At 42.6% G+C, this 18274-nt stretch overlaps 1 protein-coding gene across 1 annotated transcript in view; it reads right to left on the bottom strand.

Moving 5' to 3' along the window:
* Positions 1–12472: 12472 nt before the first annotated feature.
* IGFBP5 (insulin like growth factor binding protein 5) overlaps positions 12473–18274 on the bottom strand; it is a 50194-nt gene continuing 44392 nt past the window's right edge. Inside the window, exon 4 of the mRNA XM_081971180.1 lies at positions 12473–18163. Within this exon, the coding sequence (XP_081827306.1) occupies positions 18032–18163 (132 nt within the window). The 3' untranslated portion in view covers positions 12473–18031. The remainder of the gene's footprint in view (positions 18164–18274) is intronic.

The following is an 18274-nucleotide window of genomic DNA, read 5'->3' as shown; positions in this document are numbered from 1 at the left end:
CACACACACACACACACACACACAGAAGTTGGATTGGACTATCTCTCCTACCCCTTCCCTCTCTCACTCACTCTCAAACAAACCCCCCCACACACAAAAGTTGGATTGGATATCTTTTCCAGTGGCTTGAAAGCAGCTCCTCTGCCATCCCCCCCCATTCCCCTGCTGCCTTTCCCAAACACCTCCACCATTGCAAATGCAGCCTGCTGTCTGGGTGGGAAATGCCTGGAACACAATAAAGCCCACCCACCACCTCCTGCTGGCAGGCTGGGGTGAGAGGAGAGGCAGAGAAGCTGGAGGGGAGCCGATCTGAGCCTTCCAAAAGAAAGAGGCTGGGGGGAAGTGTGTGTACTACAGCATGGCTCTTTGCCTGGCTTCCTGCCTCCTCCTGTGGTCTCCTCAGTGCTCGCTTGTGCTCTCCCTCCCCAAGTGTAGTTTGATTGCAGGCGGAGCCACGTTGCCTTTTCAAACTTGTAATCAGTGAAGCTGGGCTAGATTTTTATATAGTTTTATCCAGCTGTGTGTGTGTGAGAGAGAAATGAATGGGGGCCTGGGGAGGAAGTCCCTACACTTGGGGAGGGAGAGCACCAGTGAGGTTAAGCAGAGTCATCCACGGTGAGGCAGCAACTAGCTCAGCTTTTTCCTTTTACTTTTTTTTTTTCATGATGAGAGTGGTGAGGCTATGCCTCACTTGCCTCACCTGACTGCACGTCACTGGTCTGGTATGATATCTGAACCCAAAGGTGGGTTTCTTAGGGCGGGGAGAAGACAAAGATTCTTATGGTTAGCTTGTTTTCTTGCATAGTTTTTTTTAATTAGATTGCAATGGTTAGAATATGTGGCTTGCCTATGGAGAGCAAACCCCCAATTAGATGGAAAATCTTGATCACAAACAGTTCAATATCTAAGAACTTTTCAGTACAGATAGAGCTGTGGTATTTAGATCAACAGAAATCTCACCTAAAGAATTGTGTTAAATTAATGGGAAGGAAAATAAACTGACTTTTGTTATTGGTAATTACCAGTCAGTACAAATCTGAGGCAAGGCTTAGTTCACTTTGGAGTTATAGTAGATGAAGACCTATGCCCTAGAAATGAAAACCTTTGTTGGGTGTAATTATTGTTGCTTTTACCCTCTTTTTTCTTCTTTCAATTGTACCTTTCAGCAATTTTGCTGAGTTACTACTTAACCCAAATGAATAACTAGTTCCTTCCTGTTATTTTTCCTAACTAAACCCAGAGTCAGGGGGTACTTCATTACAAAATCTAAGACATACTATGGCAACGGAGACGAAAATAAGTTAACTCTTATTTTTTTTCATTTTAGTTGAGTAACTGAACAGTTGCACAAAGGGTTAAAGAAAAACAATAGGATTTCTCTCCATTAATTTTATTTCATTTTTCTTAAAGTCACCAGGTATTTGATTAAATCATGAGATCTAGATCAGGCTGACAAACTCCCGCCTGGCAGGCTGGATGCGTTACGCACTGGCCACGCCCATGCCTGGTTTAGTGAAGGGGGAAAACAAGTCCCAATATGTCACATGACGCCATCGTGATGACATGAATTTGACACCTCTGATCTAGATAAATAAAATCTTAGGTCTACCAGGGCAAAACTGGTACATGGAAACAAAGGACATATATTTTATTTGCTGGAAAAGAGAGAGAACAATACCATTTTGTAAGCCTTAAACAAACATATGTAATTCGGCAGTAACTCTGAGGATCAGATGTTTCTAGTGATTGGCAATATCTTAGTCAGTGACCCTCTTAAGACCAGATCACTGGCATGACAATCCAAGGTCTTGTAACCTTTCAGAACCAGGATACTATGAGGTTCTCCTAGACTCATAGCTCCTCCTTGAGGAGCAGGTGGCAACCACAGTCAGAATCATCTTTGTGTAGCTCCATTTTGGGTACCAGTTTCAGCCATTTCTGAATTGGGAGTTGCTGGTCATTATCACTCAAGTTGTCTCTTGTTGGATTTCTGTGATGAAATGAGGGTGTCCTTGAAGACCTTTCAGAAACTGCAATTGGTCCAGAGTGGAAGTAGTAATGGGTGCGTTACAATATGCCCATGTAACTACACTGCAAGCTACACTGGCTCCAGCAGGCTTTCAGGTGCAATTCAAGGTGCTAGTTATCATTTATAAAGCACTAAAATGACACAGCAAGATTATTTGCAGTACTGCCTATCTCCCATAGATCCGTCTCTCTGAAGTTGCCCCTGCCCTTCCTAACCTGAGTCATAAGCCTTTTGTAAAGCCATGAAGCCATGATGGTAGATGACCTTATTTTGGGGGGAGAGTGAGTGATGTTTATTTTTGGGAGAGAGTGAGTGACTACAGCTCTGGTATTCTCTGGAGCCCCCCCCCTACAAATAATAATCAGGATTGACATTACTTCTTAGCCCAGATAAATTCATCTATGTCCTTCAAAATTTTATGCTGGGAAATGATTTGATTCCATGGAAATTATTTCTAATATAATCCCTAATATAATATAATAGAATTTAGCACACTCCATCCCCTTAGATCACTTTCAGACTGGGATAAAGGTATGCTAAGAAGCTGATATGCTCACTCTGTCCCTGTTTCTGAACAGTCCTGCTTGCAGATCATATGATACTGTAGATGAAGGCTTGCAAAAATTACGAATTCCAATCTTACCCAAGATTTCCAGTCATTGGAAAATAGGAATTATGCTGCAGTGAACTCTGGTTGTCTGAATGTCTGTAGTCATTGAGGGCATGGTTGTCCCAAAGGTGCTTTTTCAGGAGGCGACAGGACTTTCTTGTTTTTTCTTTTCTTTTGAAGACTACAGGAACCAGGAGCGCTACTCGGGTGACCCCGAGGACACAGATAAACTTCCAAGTGCTTCAATGACCCTCTAAAAGGATGCAGATTACCAGCTGTCTGCAAGGAATATAAATCCTTCCATTCCCCACTATCCCGTCAGAAGTTTCTTGGATGAGAAGCCAAACATCTTCAAAAGAAAAAAACAACAAAGTCCAGTTGCTTCCTGAAAAAATCACCTTTGGGATATTGTCTGAATGGTTTGATTTAACTTTTCTAAGTGCTGAAGAGATGATCTGCCTTTTACTTTTTTGAAGAGTGGAAAGATGTTTGGCCACAAATCTGGCTTATGTTTGAATATTGATTGGTTGGCAATTCTTTGCTCTTTGTTGTTAATCCAAAGGAAGTAATACTGGAGGTTTCCTGCATATGGACATGCCAATCCTCATAATGTCTCCAATTTCCAAAATATCCAGAAATGGCAGAATAGTCTGGAGCAATAATAATGGGAAAAATTGGAATCAAAAGTAATTGGAAACTGAAAGGCTGGTTGTTTGAAAGCTCTTTTTTGCATTAATTGACTGCAAATGTTTGGACTTCACATTACCTGCCTTCTGAGGTGTGAGTGTATACACACTAACCTCCTGCTATCTTTAAACTAAGCAATGAAAAAAAGCAAAAAGCTACAATCCCAAGTTTTTCTGTTCACGAACTTTCCCCTATCCTGCCCAGGGTTGTGGAAAATTTACTCAGCCCACTCCAAGTAATTCTTTTCCTGAATCCCAAGATTTCAGAGCTACGGAAAACATTTTCCCCACTTCAAGACTTGGCAGATGTAGAGAAATGGAATTTATCAACTGAAAATGTTTTCTAAGGGAATTTCCATTCATCTTTTTTGAGTATATAGGGCCTAGTTTACCAAGGAATATTTCATCTTCTATTGCTTCTTGGATCCTGAAGTAGCATTTGTATTTAGAAGAAAGAAAAGACAAAGAACTGGCAATTTCAACGCAATCCATTTCCATCTAAGTAGAAGATGTACTTTTTAAAGGTCACTGTGTTCCTTCCTCTGCCCTGAAGTGATGTAGTCCTAAATTGGCCCATTCAGGGAACCAGACTATTTCTTTATCGAAAATGTCTATGCCTCACCCACACAATGCCTTCCCCAAATCAGAAGAATGTGCAAGCTGTTCAATGGCCTCCATTGCTTATATGATGGAAGCACCAAGAAAGATGCATGAAAAAAAGTACTGAGGACTTCGGGGAATCTTTAGATTTATTGAAGTACTAGCTGGATACCTGTGCTTTGCGATGAAACCATGTGATTGGGCTATGCAGAAGAAATTGGCTCAGTCATGATTGAAACACATAAGGGGATATCGCTCCCGCCGCCTTGAGTTGGGAAGCTGTTCATTGCTGGAAGACATTTTGGTGAGGTACTGATGTTTAATACTCTAAGGAGCCCCAGATCACTCCTGAGTGAAGGAGTGAAATGTCTGCCAGTTTGAACTGAGGTAATGGAATGGGAGGCAACTGGCAATTGGAACAGAATTCTTTTCGGGTGGGGAGGGGGAGTAGAACTCCTTAGCATTAGAGTATGTTAATTACTGTATAAGAAATAATAATGATCTCATGGTGATTTTGAAAAATCCTTTCTTAGTGAGCACCTACAAGCCAAGAGGAACATATGTGCCAAATTTCAAGTTTGTAGGCTTTACAGTTCTGGAGATTTCGTGATGAGTGAGTGGTATTTGCCTTTTATATACAGTATATAGATTAATACAATACAATAGCAGAGTTGGAAGGGACCTTGGAGGTCTTCTAGTCCAACCCCCTGCCTAGGCAGGAAACCCTATACAGCAGGGGTGGCGAACAAGTTCGACAAAAAGAGCCAAAATTTTAAACTGTGAGAGTCAGAGAGCCACACCACGCAGTGACCTGCCAAAACAGACCCGGAAGCAATGTTCCCTCTAATTTTTTTTCGATGTGAGCAGAAACGTATAGTGTTTGAGCGGCACATTTTCATGCCTGAGCACCCGAATTTTTTTCACAGATGTCACCTAAGACAACAACGAAATCAGTATTATTTGAAACTCAAAGTTATGTTTCTTCAAGGTACCCGCTTAATTCAAAGTGTTATATAATATCAGTATCACTTAACAACGCTCCTGCTTAGCAACCAAAATGTTGGCTCAGAAACTCTGGCATTTGAAGCACGCAACTCTTAAAGCTGTCAAGTTACAAGACCCTTGCACCCCTAACCCTTTAGGGAAAAAAAAACCCAGGGGTCTTCAAACCTGACAGCTTTAACACTTGTGGACTTCAACTCCCAGAATTCCTCCTCCAGTCATGTTGCAGCGACGTCATCTGCGTGGATCTGCTCCATCTTTGCTTTCTTCATTGTGGGCAGGGCTTCTGCTGAAGATGCCGACGAGTACGAGTTGCCACCAGAATAACTGCTGCTACCTCCTCCTCCTCCTCCTCCAACAGAATCACCAGATTTGCTCCTGAGCTCAGCGCTGGGTTACCTCTGCCCCCTCCCCCTCCTCCGTGCTTTTGAGGAGCCATGAGGCTTTTTTCCCCCTGCTCCCCCCCCGCCTTCCTACTGGCTCCTGCAGCCTCATGGCTCCTCAAAAGCACGGGGAGGAGGAGGAGGGGGCAGGGGTAACCCAGCGCTGACTGAGCTCAGCTGCTCCGAGCGGAGGGGAGGCGCTGCTGCCACGCGCGGAGATGCCGGCTGGAGCTTTGGCGGCTTCATCTCAGCCGCAGCACCGGGCGGCAAATCCGGCAGTGCTGCCTGTTAGAGGAGGAGGAGGAGGAGGTGGCAGCAGTTCTTCCGGTGGCGGTGGGGGCTTTGGGGCTTCACAACTAGCCTCAGTCGCCCCGTGCTCCTCAAAGCAAGTCTGGGGAAGTCCTTTGCAGGCGGCCCGTTCTAGCTGCCAGCAAAGGACCTCCCCAGCTTCCGAAAGGGAGCGCGCGATCCGAGCCACAGTATACTAAATAATGATAAGAGGCAAAGAGCCTCATTTATTTTGGCCGGGAGCCGCATGCGGCTCGCGAGCCGCGTGTTCGCCACCCCTGCTATACAGTTTCAGACAAATGGCTATCCAACATCTTCTTAAAGACTTCCAGTGTTGGGGCATTCACAACTTCTGGAGGCAAGCTGTTCCACTGATTAATTGTTCTAACTGTCAGGAAATTTCTCCTCAGTTCTAAGTTGCTTCTCTCCTTGATTAGTTTCCACCCATTGCTTCTTGTTCTACCCTCAGGTGCCTTGGAGAATAGCTTGACTCCCTCTTCTTTGTAGCAACCCCTGAGATATTGGAACACTGCTATCATGTCTCCCCTAGTCCTTCTTTCTCTTAAGCTAGACATACCCAGTTCCTGCAACTATTCTTCATATGTTTTAGTCTCCAGTCCCCTAATCATCTTTGTTGCTCTTCTCTGCAGTCTTTCTAGAGTCTCCACATCTTTCCTACATCGTGGTGACCAAAACTGAATGCAGCAACTTAAATGAGCAGCCATGGATCTTCAAAACATCATGGTCAGAATTTTCATATTCTCTCTCTGCAACCCAAATATTTGAGCATTCAACAACTTTGAGTGCTGAATAATAAAATGCTATAGCCTAAGGTGTCTCTTACAAATGCTACACTGTTCCCTGGTAAATAGATTGAAATGTCAAAAGCAATTAATGGATGTCTATGGAGATTCTCAATCATCCAGGTCATGGTACTTTTCAAAAGGCAACTTGGTTTTCTTGGTTTTTTTCCCTTGAAAACATTTTGCTTCTCATCCAAGGAGCTTCTTCTGTTTCTCTAGAACTGAAGAAGCTTCTTGGATGAGAAGTGAAAGGTTTTCAAAGAAAAAAACCCAAGAAAGTCCAATTGCCGTTTGAAAAGCACCTTCGGGGGACAGCGGGTGGGTTATATGCAACGTGAGTGGATCTACGTAATGCAGGTAGAATTTTTGATTCCCTCTAAATTTGAGGGAGAATCGCTTCCTTTTTTTTCAAATCACGTTCAGCCTGTCTGGAGGTTTACAAAAGTTTTCTCTTTAACAAATACAAAGGGCTTCAGAGGCTGCATGTACGGTTGGGACTGATTTGGCCTAGCTCTGTAGTCAAGGCCTTGGTGCCCTGTCTCCCAACAGGGTGGAAAGTTAATTGCAATTCCTTCTGCAGCATGCAGCACAATAATGTTTCTAGGACCAGGAGAAAGGAGGCACAATATGTAGTCTATACTTAGCTCATTCTGCTGCTCACCAGTTGGAGCCAACATAGGAACGGTGATTTATAATGAATAACAAACACACTTTGTGAAGAAAGACACATCGAGTTTAGAAAAACCAAGTAGTGGTGCTCTTAGTATTTCAATGGGAGTCCAGCAGATAATCCTTGCTTATAGGCTCTACTGTTAAGTAGGGACAAAGTTCCAGAAGGCAGCAATGGCAATCAACTGGATCACATCCCCATAAAAACTCTACATGGATGTGTCCAGGAAAACTACATTCAAAAAGAGACATTTTCTATAGTAAGTCAACCAGCAGAGTTGGTAAAGGGCACAATGACATAACAGGCCAGCAATCATTTTTAGCACATTTCTCCATCCATATATCTCTAGTTAATTTCTAAAAATTTTAAGGAATGGACATGCTAACTTAGCTCTTTTGAAGTCTCCATGCATTGATCCAGTGCTGAAAGACCTGAATAGATGGGATTTCTTTTAAAAAGTCTCTGTTATGCAATCCCATCTATATCCTGTCCAGGATTTAATTATTTCTCCTTATTTTCTCTTCCCGCAGCTCCATTTCGGTCAATAAATCAGTCTAGATTCCTGATCACTCTTCCTCCATAATAATTGTTCCCTTTTACAGATCAAGATTAATGAAATCAAAAGCGCTCAGATGTCCTACTGCAGCCTTAGGGGAATCTGTATGGCATTGGGAAACAATTTTCCCTGTTAATATTATGTCCCATGTTTGGGGTGGTGCTGAGAGTGTTGGGAAAGCAAGTTGCTTTTTGTGTGATTGTAAGAAGAAAATGTTCTTCTCTTGGTATTAGAATTTAGCCAAAGGAACAGAGTGGGATAATGGGGCACATTCTTGACATCAAAAGCAGGCATTATAAATAAATATGCTTTGGCTAGCAACAAGGTTCCTTTGGAACAAGGACCAATGAAAATATTTCAATCTGCTGGATGCTTGAAAAAGTACCACACCATATTATTAATGTGGAACAAGTTTTGCCCTGATCCTATCTCAACGTTTGGGACGAGTAATCATGTCTGCAAATCCAGGGAAGTAAGAAAAAAGCCATAGGATCTGAAAGAGATTTTTGTGGGCAGAGATCCCACCAACTTTTATTTATTTATTTATTGAATTTATATTGCCGCCTCTTCACCCACGGCGACTCAAGGCGGCTTACAAAATATAAAACCACGTTTAAAACAATAAAAATAATAAAAATAATAAAATAAATTAATATAGTATAATATAATAAAATAACCCCCCACCTTCTGCTTCAGTGACAGCAGATCACAAGAGCCATTTAATGGGCTCCATCCCGCTTTGGGTTTCTCAGGCATGCTGGCAGAACCAGGTCTTCAGCACCTTCTGGAAGAGTGTTAGAGTGGGGGCTGTTCTAATCTCTGGGGGAATGATGTTCCAGAGAGAGGGAACCACCACAGAGAAGGCCCTTCTTCTGGGTCCCACCAGGTGTATCTCCCTCAGGGATGGGACCCACAGCATTCCCTGCTTCCCAGCGCTGATAACTTCTTGATGGTCCCAAGCCACGAAGGGCTTTAAAGGTGACAACCAGCAGTTTGAATTGTACCCGGAAGCAAATTGGCAGCCAATGCAGCTCCCGCAGGAGAGGTAATACACGTGCACACCTGTGTCTGCACAAAACCATGTGAGCTGCTGCATTTTGCCCCAACTGGATCTTCCAGAACTTATTATCATTTTGAAATTTTATCTTAAGAATGGGATCAATTCTTTTTCCCACCCTGTGTTTGGTGCAATTTTGATAGTTTGGTGGGTTACTAAGTTCTACTTGGCTGAGCTGCATCAATAATAGCATCTTTTGAGGCCTTTAATTGCTGTTTGTTTTAATGATCAGAAATAAATTAAGCTTAAGAGATGCTGGTATGGGATGTGCTACCAAACCATCTCTAGGTGGCTGTGCTCCCTGCCCCTTAAGAAAAGTATAAAAGATGGCAAAAGTTGCAAACACAACGAACCATACATAGACTAAAAACTCCAGAGAAAAAGATGTTGTGCAAACATTGGTCCAGGAGCTTTGTCTGTTGGGTTCTTAGCATTTGATAGGTATACTTCCCCTCCCTCCTCTCTAATTCTTTTAATATTTAATATTAAATTAAATATTAATATTTATTCAATAATTCAAAGCAAAGGTTAGATAGATGTACCAGCTAGGTGTGCATTTTAAAAATAACCCCTTGCTAACAATTCTTGACAACTCTTGAAATGCTTATGTGAACATCTGTAGATCCCCCCCTCCCCAGAGGTGGGTTCCTACCAGTTCGCACCAGTTCGGTGGAAACGATAGTGGAAATGGCAACTGAGTCGCTGAACTGGTAGGGATGGCATGCTCACCACATCCCAGAACTGGTTCCCCAGTTGCCGCAACATCTTTTTTGGACATTTTTAATGTTCTGCGCATGCGTGGACCTATTTATAGGCAACTGCGCACACACGCACACAAATTGCGTGTGCACCAAACCGGCAGTAATGCTGGCAGAAAACCCCCCCTTCCCCCCTCCCGAGGATGTGAAAAGAGCTGCAATGATGGATAGGACCAGAATTTGTGCACATTGGGTGCATTGCCATGTTACATTTTTCCATATCTCTGACAGATATACTCTGTGGTTGTTATACTTTATGATGGAATATAATGTAGCACTTTTATGGCTATTTGTGCAGCAATTCTGTTCTCTGTGCAGTAGCTCTGTAACTCATTCTTTTTTTTTCCTTTCCACTTGTTGGATGGAACCTCTAATGTGTGCTTCCCTCTTGTGGACAGAGGTGAAGTAGCAGTCAGTGTACACCCCCCCCCCCCCGGCACCGTTTAAATAGTGGTGATTTACGGCACCATAGAGATTATTTTCAGGGAAAGTTTATGCCTTCCAGATTACTTAGACTTTAAGGTTCCCCAAGTCTCTTTGTTGTTATGACAGAAATGACTGTTTCACTGATTTTTTTTTTAAAAAAACCATATTTATCATAAAAGAAACAGTTGAGTGTAGTGGTTAAGGTATGGGTTTAGAAACCAGAAGATGTGCATTCTTCCTTCAAGCACAAAAGTATTCTCTTTCAGCCCCACCCACCTCACAGGGTTATTGTTGTGGAGAATATAGGAGATCGGGACTTTATGTATGTCATTTTGAGTTGATTGTACAAAATAAAGTAAACCAGTAATCATAAAAGTGGAATACAGGCAGGGGTGAAATTCAGCCGGTTCTGACAGGTTCTGGAGAACCGATAGCGGGAATTTTGAGCAGTTTGGAGAATCGTCAAATACCACCTCTGGCTGGCCCCAGAGTGGGGTGGGAATGGAGATTTTGCAGTCTCCTTCCCCTGGAGTGGGGTGGGAATGGAGATTTTACAGTCTCCTTCCCCTGGAGTGGGGTGGGAATGGAGATTTTACAGTCTCCTTCCCCTGGAGTGGGGTGGGAATGGAGATTTTGTAGTATCCTTCCCCCTGGAGTGAGGTGGGAATGGAGTTTTTGCAGTATCCTTCCCCTGAAGTGGGGTGGGAATGGTGATTTTGCAGTATCCTTCCCCCTGGAGTGGGGTGGGAATGGAAACTTTGCAGTATCCTTCCCCCTGGAGTGGGGTGGGTGTGGAAATTTTGCAGTATCCTTCCCCCTGGAGTGGGGTGGGCGTGGAAATTTTGCAGTATTCTTCCCCCTGGAGTGGGGTGGGAATGGAAACTTTGCAGTATCCTTCCCCCTGGAGTGGGGTGGGCATGGAAATTTTGCAGTATTCTTCCCCCTGGAGTGGGTTGGGAATGGAGATTTGAGTGGAGAGGAAATGGGGATTTTGCAGTATCCTTCCCCCAGGAGTGGAGAGGGAATGGAGATTTTGCAGAATCCTTCCCCTGCCATGCCCACTAATTCACGCCCACAGAACGGGTAGTAAAAAAAATTGAATTTCACCACTGAATACAGGGGATGTATTCAAAAGCAATTGTATTCATGGGAAGAAGAGGAGGAAGAGATGAAACTACAACTCTTAGCTGGGTAATGTATTGTGCATTTTTATCTTCCCCACCATGCACATCAGAAATAGTCCAAGAATTACACTTGAGCTACATTGACAAGAGTGGCAGCTTGACGGATGTCTTTGAATCTCCTCTATTCCAATGTAAGAAAAACATGACAATTTTTTTTGTCATGAGGAAGAAAGCAGAAGCACACACATTCATGTGCATGCATGTGTGTATGTATGTTGAATCAATTTTCCGGTCAGTTTTGACACCTGGCAATTACCTGGACCAGCCCCTGTAGTTTCCTTTGGCAAGTTTCAGAAATGATTTGGCCTTGTCTCCTTCCTAAGGCTGAGAGAAAGGGACTGGTCCACGATTACTCAGCTGGTGTTTGTGCCTAAAGCAGGACTCCTAGTCTCCTGGTTTCAAGCTCGATAGCAATAGCAATAGCTATTTACATTCTAGCGAATTAATCAATATTCCAAATATGACTACACCAAAGAGGTCAATAGAATAGAGCAAATGTTTTCATGAGCTAGCTAGGAATAATTTTGGATTCACAATGTCAGGTGTCATCATGGTGCAAATGTGACTTTGACCTAAGGATACTCCAAACTCTTTATCTTCTCTCCCATGAAAAAGCAGATGCTATTAGCTCTTAGTGGAAAAGTGACATAAAACAGTGGGGGAACCCTGATGAATTAAGGATAATTCTGATGCTCAGCTATGCCATGAGGTGCCCTATAACCTCCAAGACTTGTGTAATAATAGGTCTTTGATCCATCTCCATGTCTATGTTGGTCTTTTGTCCACGTCCATTAATACTTTGGCAGTTCCAAAGAGTCAAAAGATTCTCCATTGGCCCGCTTAATAGCAGGCTGGCCAGTTTTAATCCAGTGTATAGTGAACACACAGACTTGTTTTAGGCCATGCACGCAGACTTAACTGAATGCATAACTTTATTAAATAACTGCTTTGTCATAAGAAAAGACAAAGATCAAAGAGTAACATAAATTATAAGTTGAATAAATAGTATACAGCAATCTTCACCTTTTAATAAAATGTGAGATTCTTTTTTTTTTAAGTACAAAATGCTAAACAGAGCATTACACTCCTCATCCATTGTCAGGTTTTTTTTCCACAAACTGCATTTCCCCCCCACTGGTAAAAGTATGAATATTCTTGCTTACTGCAAAGGAAAACAAAAACAAAACAGCCACAGAACTAAGTATGTATGTATGTATGTAAAGCTATTAAAAGCTACTGTAAAATGTGTAGTGGATAAATGGTGTAATGAAAAATAAAACCAGGCAGAATCTCGGAATCTTGTCTGTTCACTGTGCTATCGTGGGGTGTAATCATTGCATTGGAAGGGCTTAAAGGGGGGCAAGGTTGCAAATGGAAGGACTCAAGTTTTGGGGCATTAGCCAAGCAGCTCCTAAAAGAAGGCGGGAATGGGCTGGGTGGGGCTGGGAACCGGGGTGACTGGCTAACTGCGTAAGTCATCTAGGCTCTGTTAAAAGTGAAAGAAGGAAGGAGAGAGGGATGAAGTGGAGAAATAGTGCAGTCCTCCTCTTTGAACTAGTGGTTTCAAAATACAACGGCCCACCACAGCACTGACAAAGGCTCTCTGGCTGCAAATAGGTTTGGGCTATTCTAGAAGCTGCCTGCCTTTGAATATTATCAGCTGCAGTGTGACTCTCTAGAGAAGGCGTCTCTGACTTCGCTGCTTTCCAGATGCATTGGAACCCTAAGGTCTTGCCAGGGTGGCTTAACCTTTGAAGAGTGTTAAGGCACATCTGGAGAGCCTTCAGGTTGGAGAAGGCTGTTGGAGGTCTAGGTGTGCTCCTAATCCCAACTGGTTGATGATGCTCTTGGAGTTCAGAACTGACTACCTTTGGCGCCTCCAAAGCCTCCTTCCCACTTGCATTCTTTATACTTCTGAAGGGAGCGTCCCCCACTGCTTTGTCTTTTATCATTTTTATTACCTCCTCTCACTGTGATTCACTCCTCTGATGGGAGGAGGGTCATGTTTTTGGGTGGGGGAGGGGGGAACAGGGGAGCCTTCTCCCTTTGGTCAAGGATAAAGATGGGATTCAAAACAGCAGGATTGTTGACCAAAGTGACTTGCTTCCCTTTTCCTCCACTTAGGGCAGGGCTGATCAAATTATTTTGGAACTTGGGCAGGAAACCTAGAAAGATCTTTATTTCCTTTGCAGGAAAGAAAGAAAGAAAGAAAAAAAAGAAAGAAAGAAAGAAAGAAAGAAAGAAAGAAAGAAAGGGGATCTTTACTCAGAACCAACTGCCTGAAGCAATTTCCTCTTCTTCCAAATGACTGGAATTGAAGGTAAAGGAAATTAGTATGTAGAGAAAGAATAAAGGTTAATTCTAAGGATAGCTGCCCTCATGGGGAAGAACCCCCTCCCCAAATTTGCTTTATTCACCTTTCCTAGAATAAAAGAATCAAAGCTTGCAGGGATGGCTTAGAAAAGGAGCTTTGTTGCATTTCCAGCGAGATTTTAAGTGCTGGGGCAAGAAATCCAGTGAAGATTTCTATGTGTTGAAGTCTACCATGGTGACCTATCCTCCAGGCTGTTTACCGTAAGTCAAGATTAAATAATACAGATGTAAGGGAAGTTCTACGTAACTAACATACTAGGGTTGGTTTCTCTTTCTTATCTCAGTCAACCAAATAATAAGATGAAGGGACTATCCTTGGAGGCAGTCGATGAATTTCTGAAACAGTGGGGGCAGAAATATTGCATTGGAGCTGACAAGGGAACAGCTATATGGGGAAATGATTCCCCTGAGTCACTTCCCTTGACAGTAGAATTAGTCTTATGTGTCTCATGGATAGGAAGACCAGTGACCTTCCTCAAGCCTGTTTATGGAGGAAGAAAAGCTAGTATTTTCTATGCAGGGTAATGATTTCAAGTGTCAGGAAACAACAGATTCATATCAAGGATGGTGGGAGAGGAGGAAAAGGAAATAACATGGTCTGAGTTAAAACTAGGGAAGGAAGGAAGAAGTGTTTGAGTTACATTCTTTCGTCTTAGGCAATTTAGGATGAATTTGTATCTCAGGCTGACATTTAACAATACTTTTTCTTTCTAAATGAATGATTATTTCTCTTTCTAGGAAACAGGAAATTCAGTCATATAGTAGGATTCTGGACAGTCTTAGAAAGCTATTGCTGTCAGGATACTTTGGAAAAAGCTAAGCAAAAATATATATATTCTAGTAATAGAAACCCAGCATGATCTGCAAATTTGCCTCACTTACTTTTCTTATGTGCCTAGTTCATCTCCTCCCACTTTATGTTCTAGACAGATGCACCTGCCGATGTATATACCTCTTTAATGCTAGCTTTACAGAAAGGGATATCGATTTTAGAATCCTCAGGCTTTATCTCTCTTAAAACAATCGTGTGCTTGGAGACAAATGCTCCAGTGAAGAGTCCCTGCCCTATAGAAAATTAAGAGGCTTCAACCCATCCTTAGGCAGGGTCAGTTTCATTCAAAAGGGGACTCAATTCAACCTCTACCATCAAACGTCCGAAGCTAGCAGATATGACATACATAAGAAGCACCATTCTGTTTCTCTAGTCTAGTCCAGTTATAATGGATGGAAGGCAAAGGGGTTTTCTAAATTAACTTCCCCTGGAAATGTTAGGCCTAGAGTAAAGATAGGAATAATCATGGCAGCAATTGATCACTTGAAGGAATTCTAAGACAAATGACTCTTTCACAACATTAGGTCATCCCAGCTGGGAGGGAACGCTGGCCATTTTTCCAAAGAGACCCCTGACTGCCATTTGGCTGTCGTTGGAGAAGAAATTCTGTCCTCGGGACAGAAAATCAAAATCGCATACAAATTTCTTGCTTGGGCAATAAGTTACCACAGATGCTGGCAAAAAAAGTGCCTCAAGTTGCCAACAGCACAGATTCTCTTCCTCCTTTCACCATCACATTGATATGTACTCTTTTCATACATCACCTACTTGGGACGGAGAAGTCCATTCATACAATTTCTGGATTTGTTATGTAGACCAACCTTCTCCTACTTAATGCCACCCTAACAGAAGAGATTTTCCCTGGAGGTTTTGAGGATCACTTTCCCAACACTTTTGAGAGTTGCCAAGTTGGAAAAGCTGGCACAGGATTTCTAAAAGAGCTACACTGTCATTACTTAGCGTTAGTGATATCTAGCATCTTATCTATCATAGAATTTGAAAGGAAAGCTTGACTAATTATAGACCCAGCAGAATACTCCAGGGCTTGCTTAGAAGAGAAGAGGGCAGAAACAATTCAACCAGCTTCCAGCCCAGTGTAGATAGTAAACTTAGGCCTATTATCCTCTTCCTAAAGCAGGATGGGAAGGGGGAAAGTACTTGGGTCCAGCTGTCACAGTAGCAAATATTTCAATCAAAAGTACAGTCCAACCATTTGTTTGTATGAAAGCTCATGGTAGGCTGAGCCGCAACTCTTAGAAGAATAGCTATGAAATCTCTGCTGCCAAAGCCCAGGGAAGATGACAGATGGAGCACTTAGAGGTGACAATTTCTGGAAATAACAAAAAATTGGATCAGATATCAAGACGTGGGACAAATGGATAGAGCTGAATTTTTCTTTCATGGTGGATAGTAACCGACAACTAATCAGACTTCAAACATGTATTGAAGAAATAAATGTTTGCATCCATCCTTGTAAGAAGAGGATTTTGCCTTCTGCTTTCATAGTGAGGCCAAATGTCCCAATTTTCTTGTCAATTCCCATATCCCTGCTAAAGCCAGGTATTCATTAGCTTTCCAATGTAGTTTTGGAACCTAGTTGAATATTAGTGGTGAAGGGAGAGGAGCCGGGGAGCAAAACCCACCAGTGTCACTTGGATGTAATAGCCAATCCTGTCAGGAGGATTTCTTATTTCCTTTCATCTGTGTTAGTTGTGCATCATGGGTGTCCTTCTGGTTCTCCCATCAGTAGCACCCATTCCGAATGCTGGACACATGTGGGCTTGCTGCTCCTGCTCCTAGGAAGCCAGCTTTTTTCCTCCATGCTTCTGATCAGTACTTGGCTTGGAAGTGCTTGCAGTCAGCACCAGCAAGATCCTCAAGTCCTTTAGAGTCCTCTCTCGGAAGGGGAAATATATTCAGGACTGTCTTGTATTGGCTAGTTAGATCAGGGTGGGCCAATATTTCTCGCTGGCTTCTATTTCAAGGATTAGTCCCACAATCAGAATGGGAGCTGCTCCTTCTTGCTGTTGCCTTGCCTTTCAGTCATTGTTATGGGCATTGGGGGAACAACAACAACGACCTTGTTATGGCAGTGTCCACGGAAACATAACAAAAAAATAAAGCAACAATTATAATTACAAAGAAATTAAACGGCTTTAGTGGTCTGCCCAAGCCTGAATGCCAAAGCTGTTGAATCAATGGTCTCTGAAAGTGGTTGTGTGGGTTTGGTTTCTCTTGCTTTCCTGACAGGGTCCCTAGGTTTTTTCAGTGGGGCACTGTCAAAAATTAAATAGATACAGCTTCTCCCCAGGACAAATAACACATTAATGTAATAGATCAAATCTTCACTGTTGAATTTCTGCTTACTAAGCAGCTGTTAGAGATGCTAGAAGTTCGGTTAGAAGAGAGAGGCAGGGGGAAAAAGGGATAACTTCTTTCCAGCCACTCAAGTAGGCTTTGAAATAGTACCGGCCTCTGCCCTACAGAGACTTCTCTGAATGTTGTAGATATGGGGAAATGGTAAAACATTTCATACAGATCACGTTTACATTTCCAGTATGTGTAATTTTATGAATCATCAACCGGCCTCTTGGAATTTTCATTGTAAAGGACATTTGGGATATGGTAGTGAAGAATTAGGTGTCCTTCCAGAGTTAAACAAAAAACAAAAAAAAGCAAAGAGATCTTACTGTTTTAGCCTGTCAGAAGGTGGAAATCCACAGGTGTGTTTATAGAAGCAACAAACATTTCAGGCTTTAAGTGCCTGCAAGATGTCTGGCAAACCATGTTTCAACTTGGGCACTGTTCCTGCAAATACACAACTCTGAACACCTTTGACTTTTGCAAGTAGCCCTGAACAAGTTGCCGGGCCTTCGTGCACAATTAAAATCAAAGGGCTTTGCATGTCAGGAAATGGGATTCTTAAATCGAGAACAAAGACTAAAAATCTGTGCACACATCTGTATTTACATAGGAAAGGACTGTACAAGACACTTTAAATAATCAGGTTGAACCCTTTTGCTGTCCTGGGAAAGAAACCCACTGGGGACAGTAAGTTTTTAATTCTTAATTTTGCTTCATCCCACTATAGGATTCTGTTGTCATCTGACCTTTTGCTTTTTAATAAAAGGGAAGTCATAGAGGGCAAGGGCATCAACATGCTTTTAGTCCTTGAAAGGGAAAAGAGAGAAGAGGTTCCAGAAATGAACATTTTTTTTAAAAAAAAAAGAAGAAAGAAAGAAAAACATGCCCTAAGAGATAACAAGAGGTCTGCTTGTCCTAAGAGTTGTTTGTTTAAACTAAGTACTTTTTTTTAAACTGGAAAGGCTTTAAACTGCAATATCAAAGAAAGGAGAAAAGAAATTATTATTCAAGTGCCTCTGAAAGCTTCCTAGGTCAGTGCTTCTCTGGGTGGCAGGTTAGAGTCAAGGGCAAGCATGGTGGCCTATGAGCTTCTTGATGGACCTGTTCCATGGAGGTGGTCATCATGGTGATCTTCCTTCCTTCCTTCCTTCCTTCCTTCCTTCCTTCCTTCCTTCCTTCCTTCCTTCCTTCCTTCCTTCCTTCCTTCCTTCCCTTCTGCCTTAATGGGTTGCCTTTTCTCCTTCAGTCTCTGTCATTGACACTGAGAGAAGCTGATGACATATGCTGTAGATTCCGAGGTCCACAGTTCCTTAAATGAGATGAAAGGAATCAGTCTTTTGGGGCATCGTGAGGTGTGGGTGGGTGATGGGTGGGGAAGGGCTCTGGCAAAGAGAGAGGCAACCAGGATCTTCATTCTGTGTTTCCGCTGTCAAAATTGTGACACTGCAGGTCTCCAGCTACATAATCAGTTCCTGGCAGCTTCAATCCATACTTGTCCACACACCAGCACAGGCCACGTTTTCGGCCCCGAGATGGTTTGCACTAGAGAGAGGAAGGAAAAGGATCAACAAGTGAGCAGCAGGATAGCTGGGCTGCCATTTCTAACACCTGATTCATCTTGCATGAAATTCACCTGAACTTTCAACTTATCAT

The sequence above is a fragment of the Natrix helvetica genome (assembly GCF_964273705.1).
Source record: "Natrix helvetica genome assembly, chromosome: 1".
Taxonomy (NCBI): domain Eukaryota; kingdom Metazoa; phylum Chordata; class Lepidosauria; order Squamata; family Natricidae; genus Natrix; species Natrix helvetica.
The sequence above is the reverse complement of the archived record's forward strand: the minus strand, read 5'-3'. Positions and strand labels throughout refer to the sequence as shown.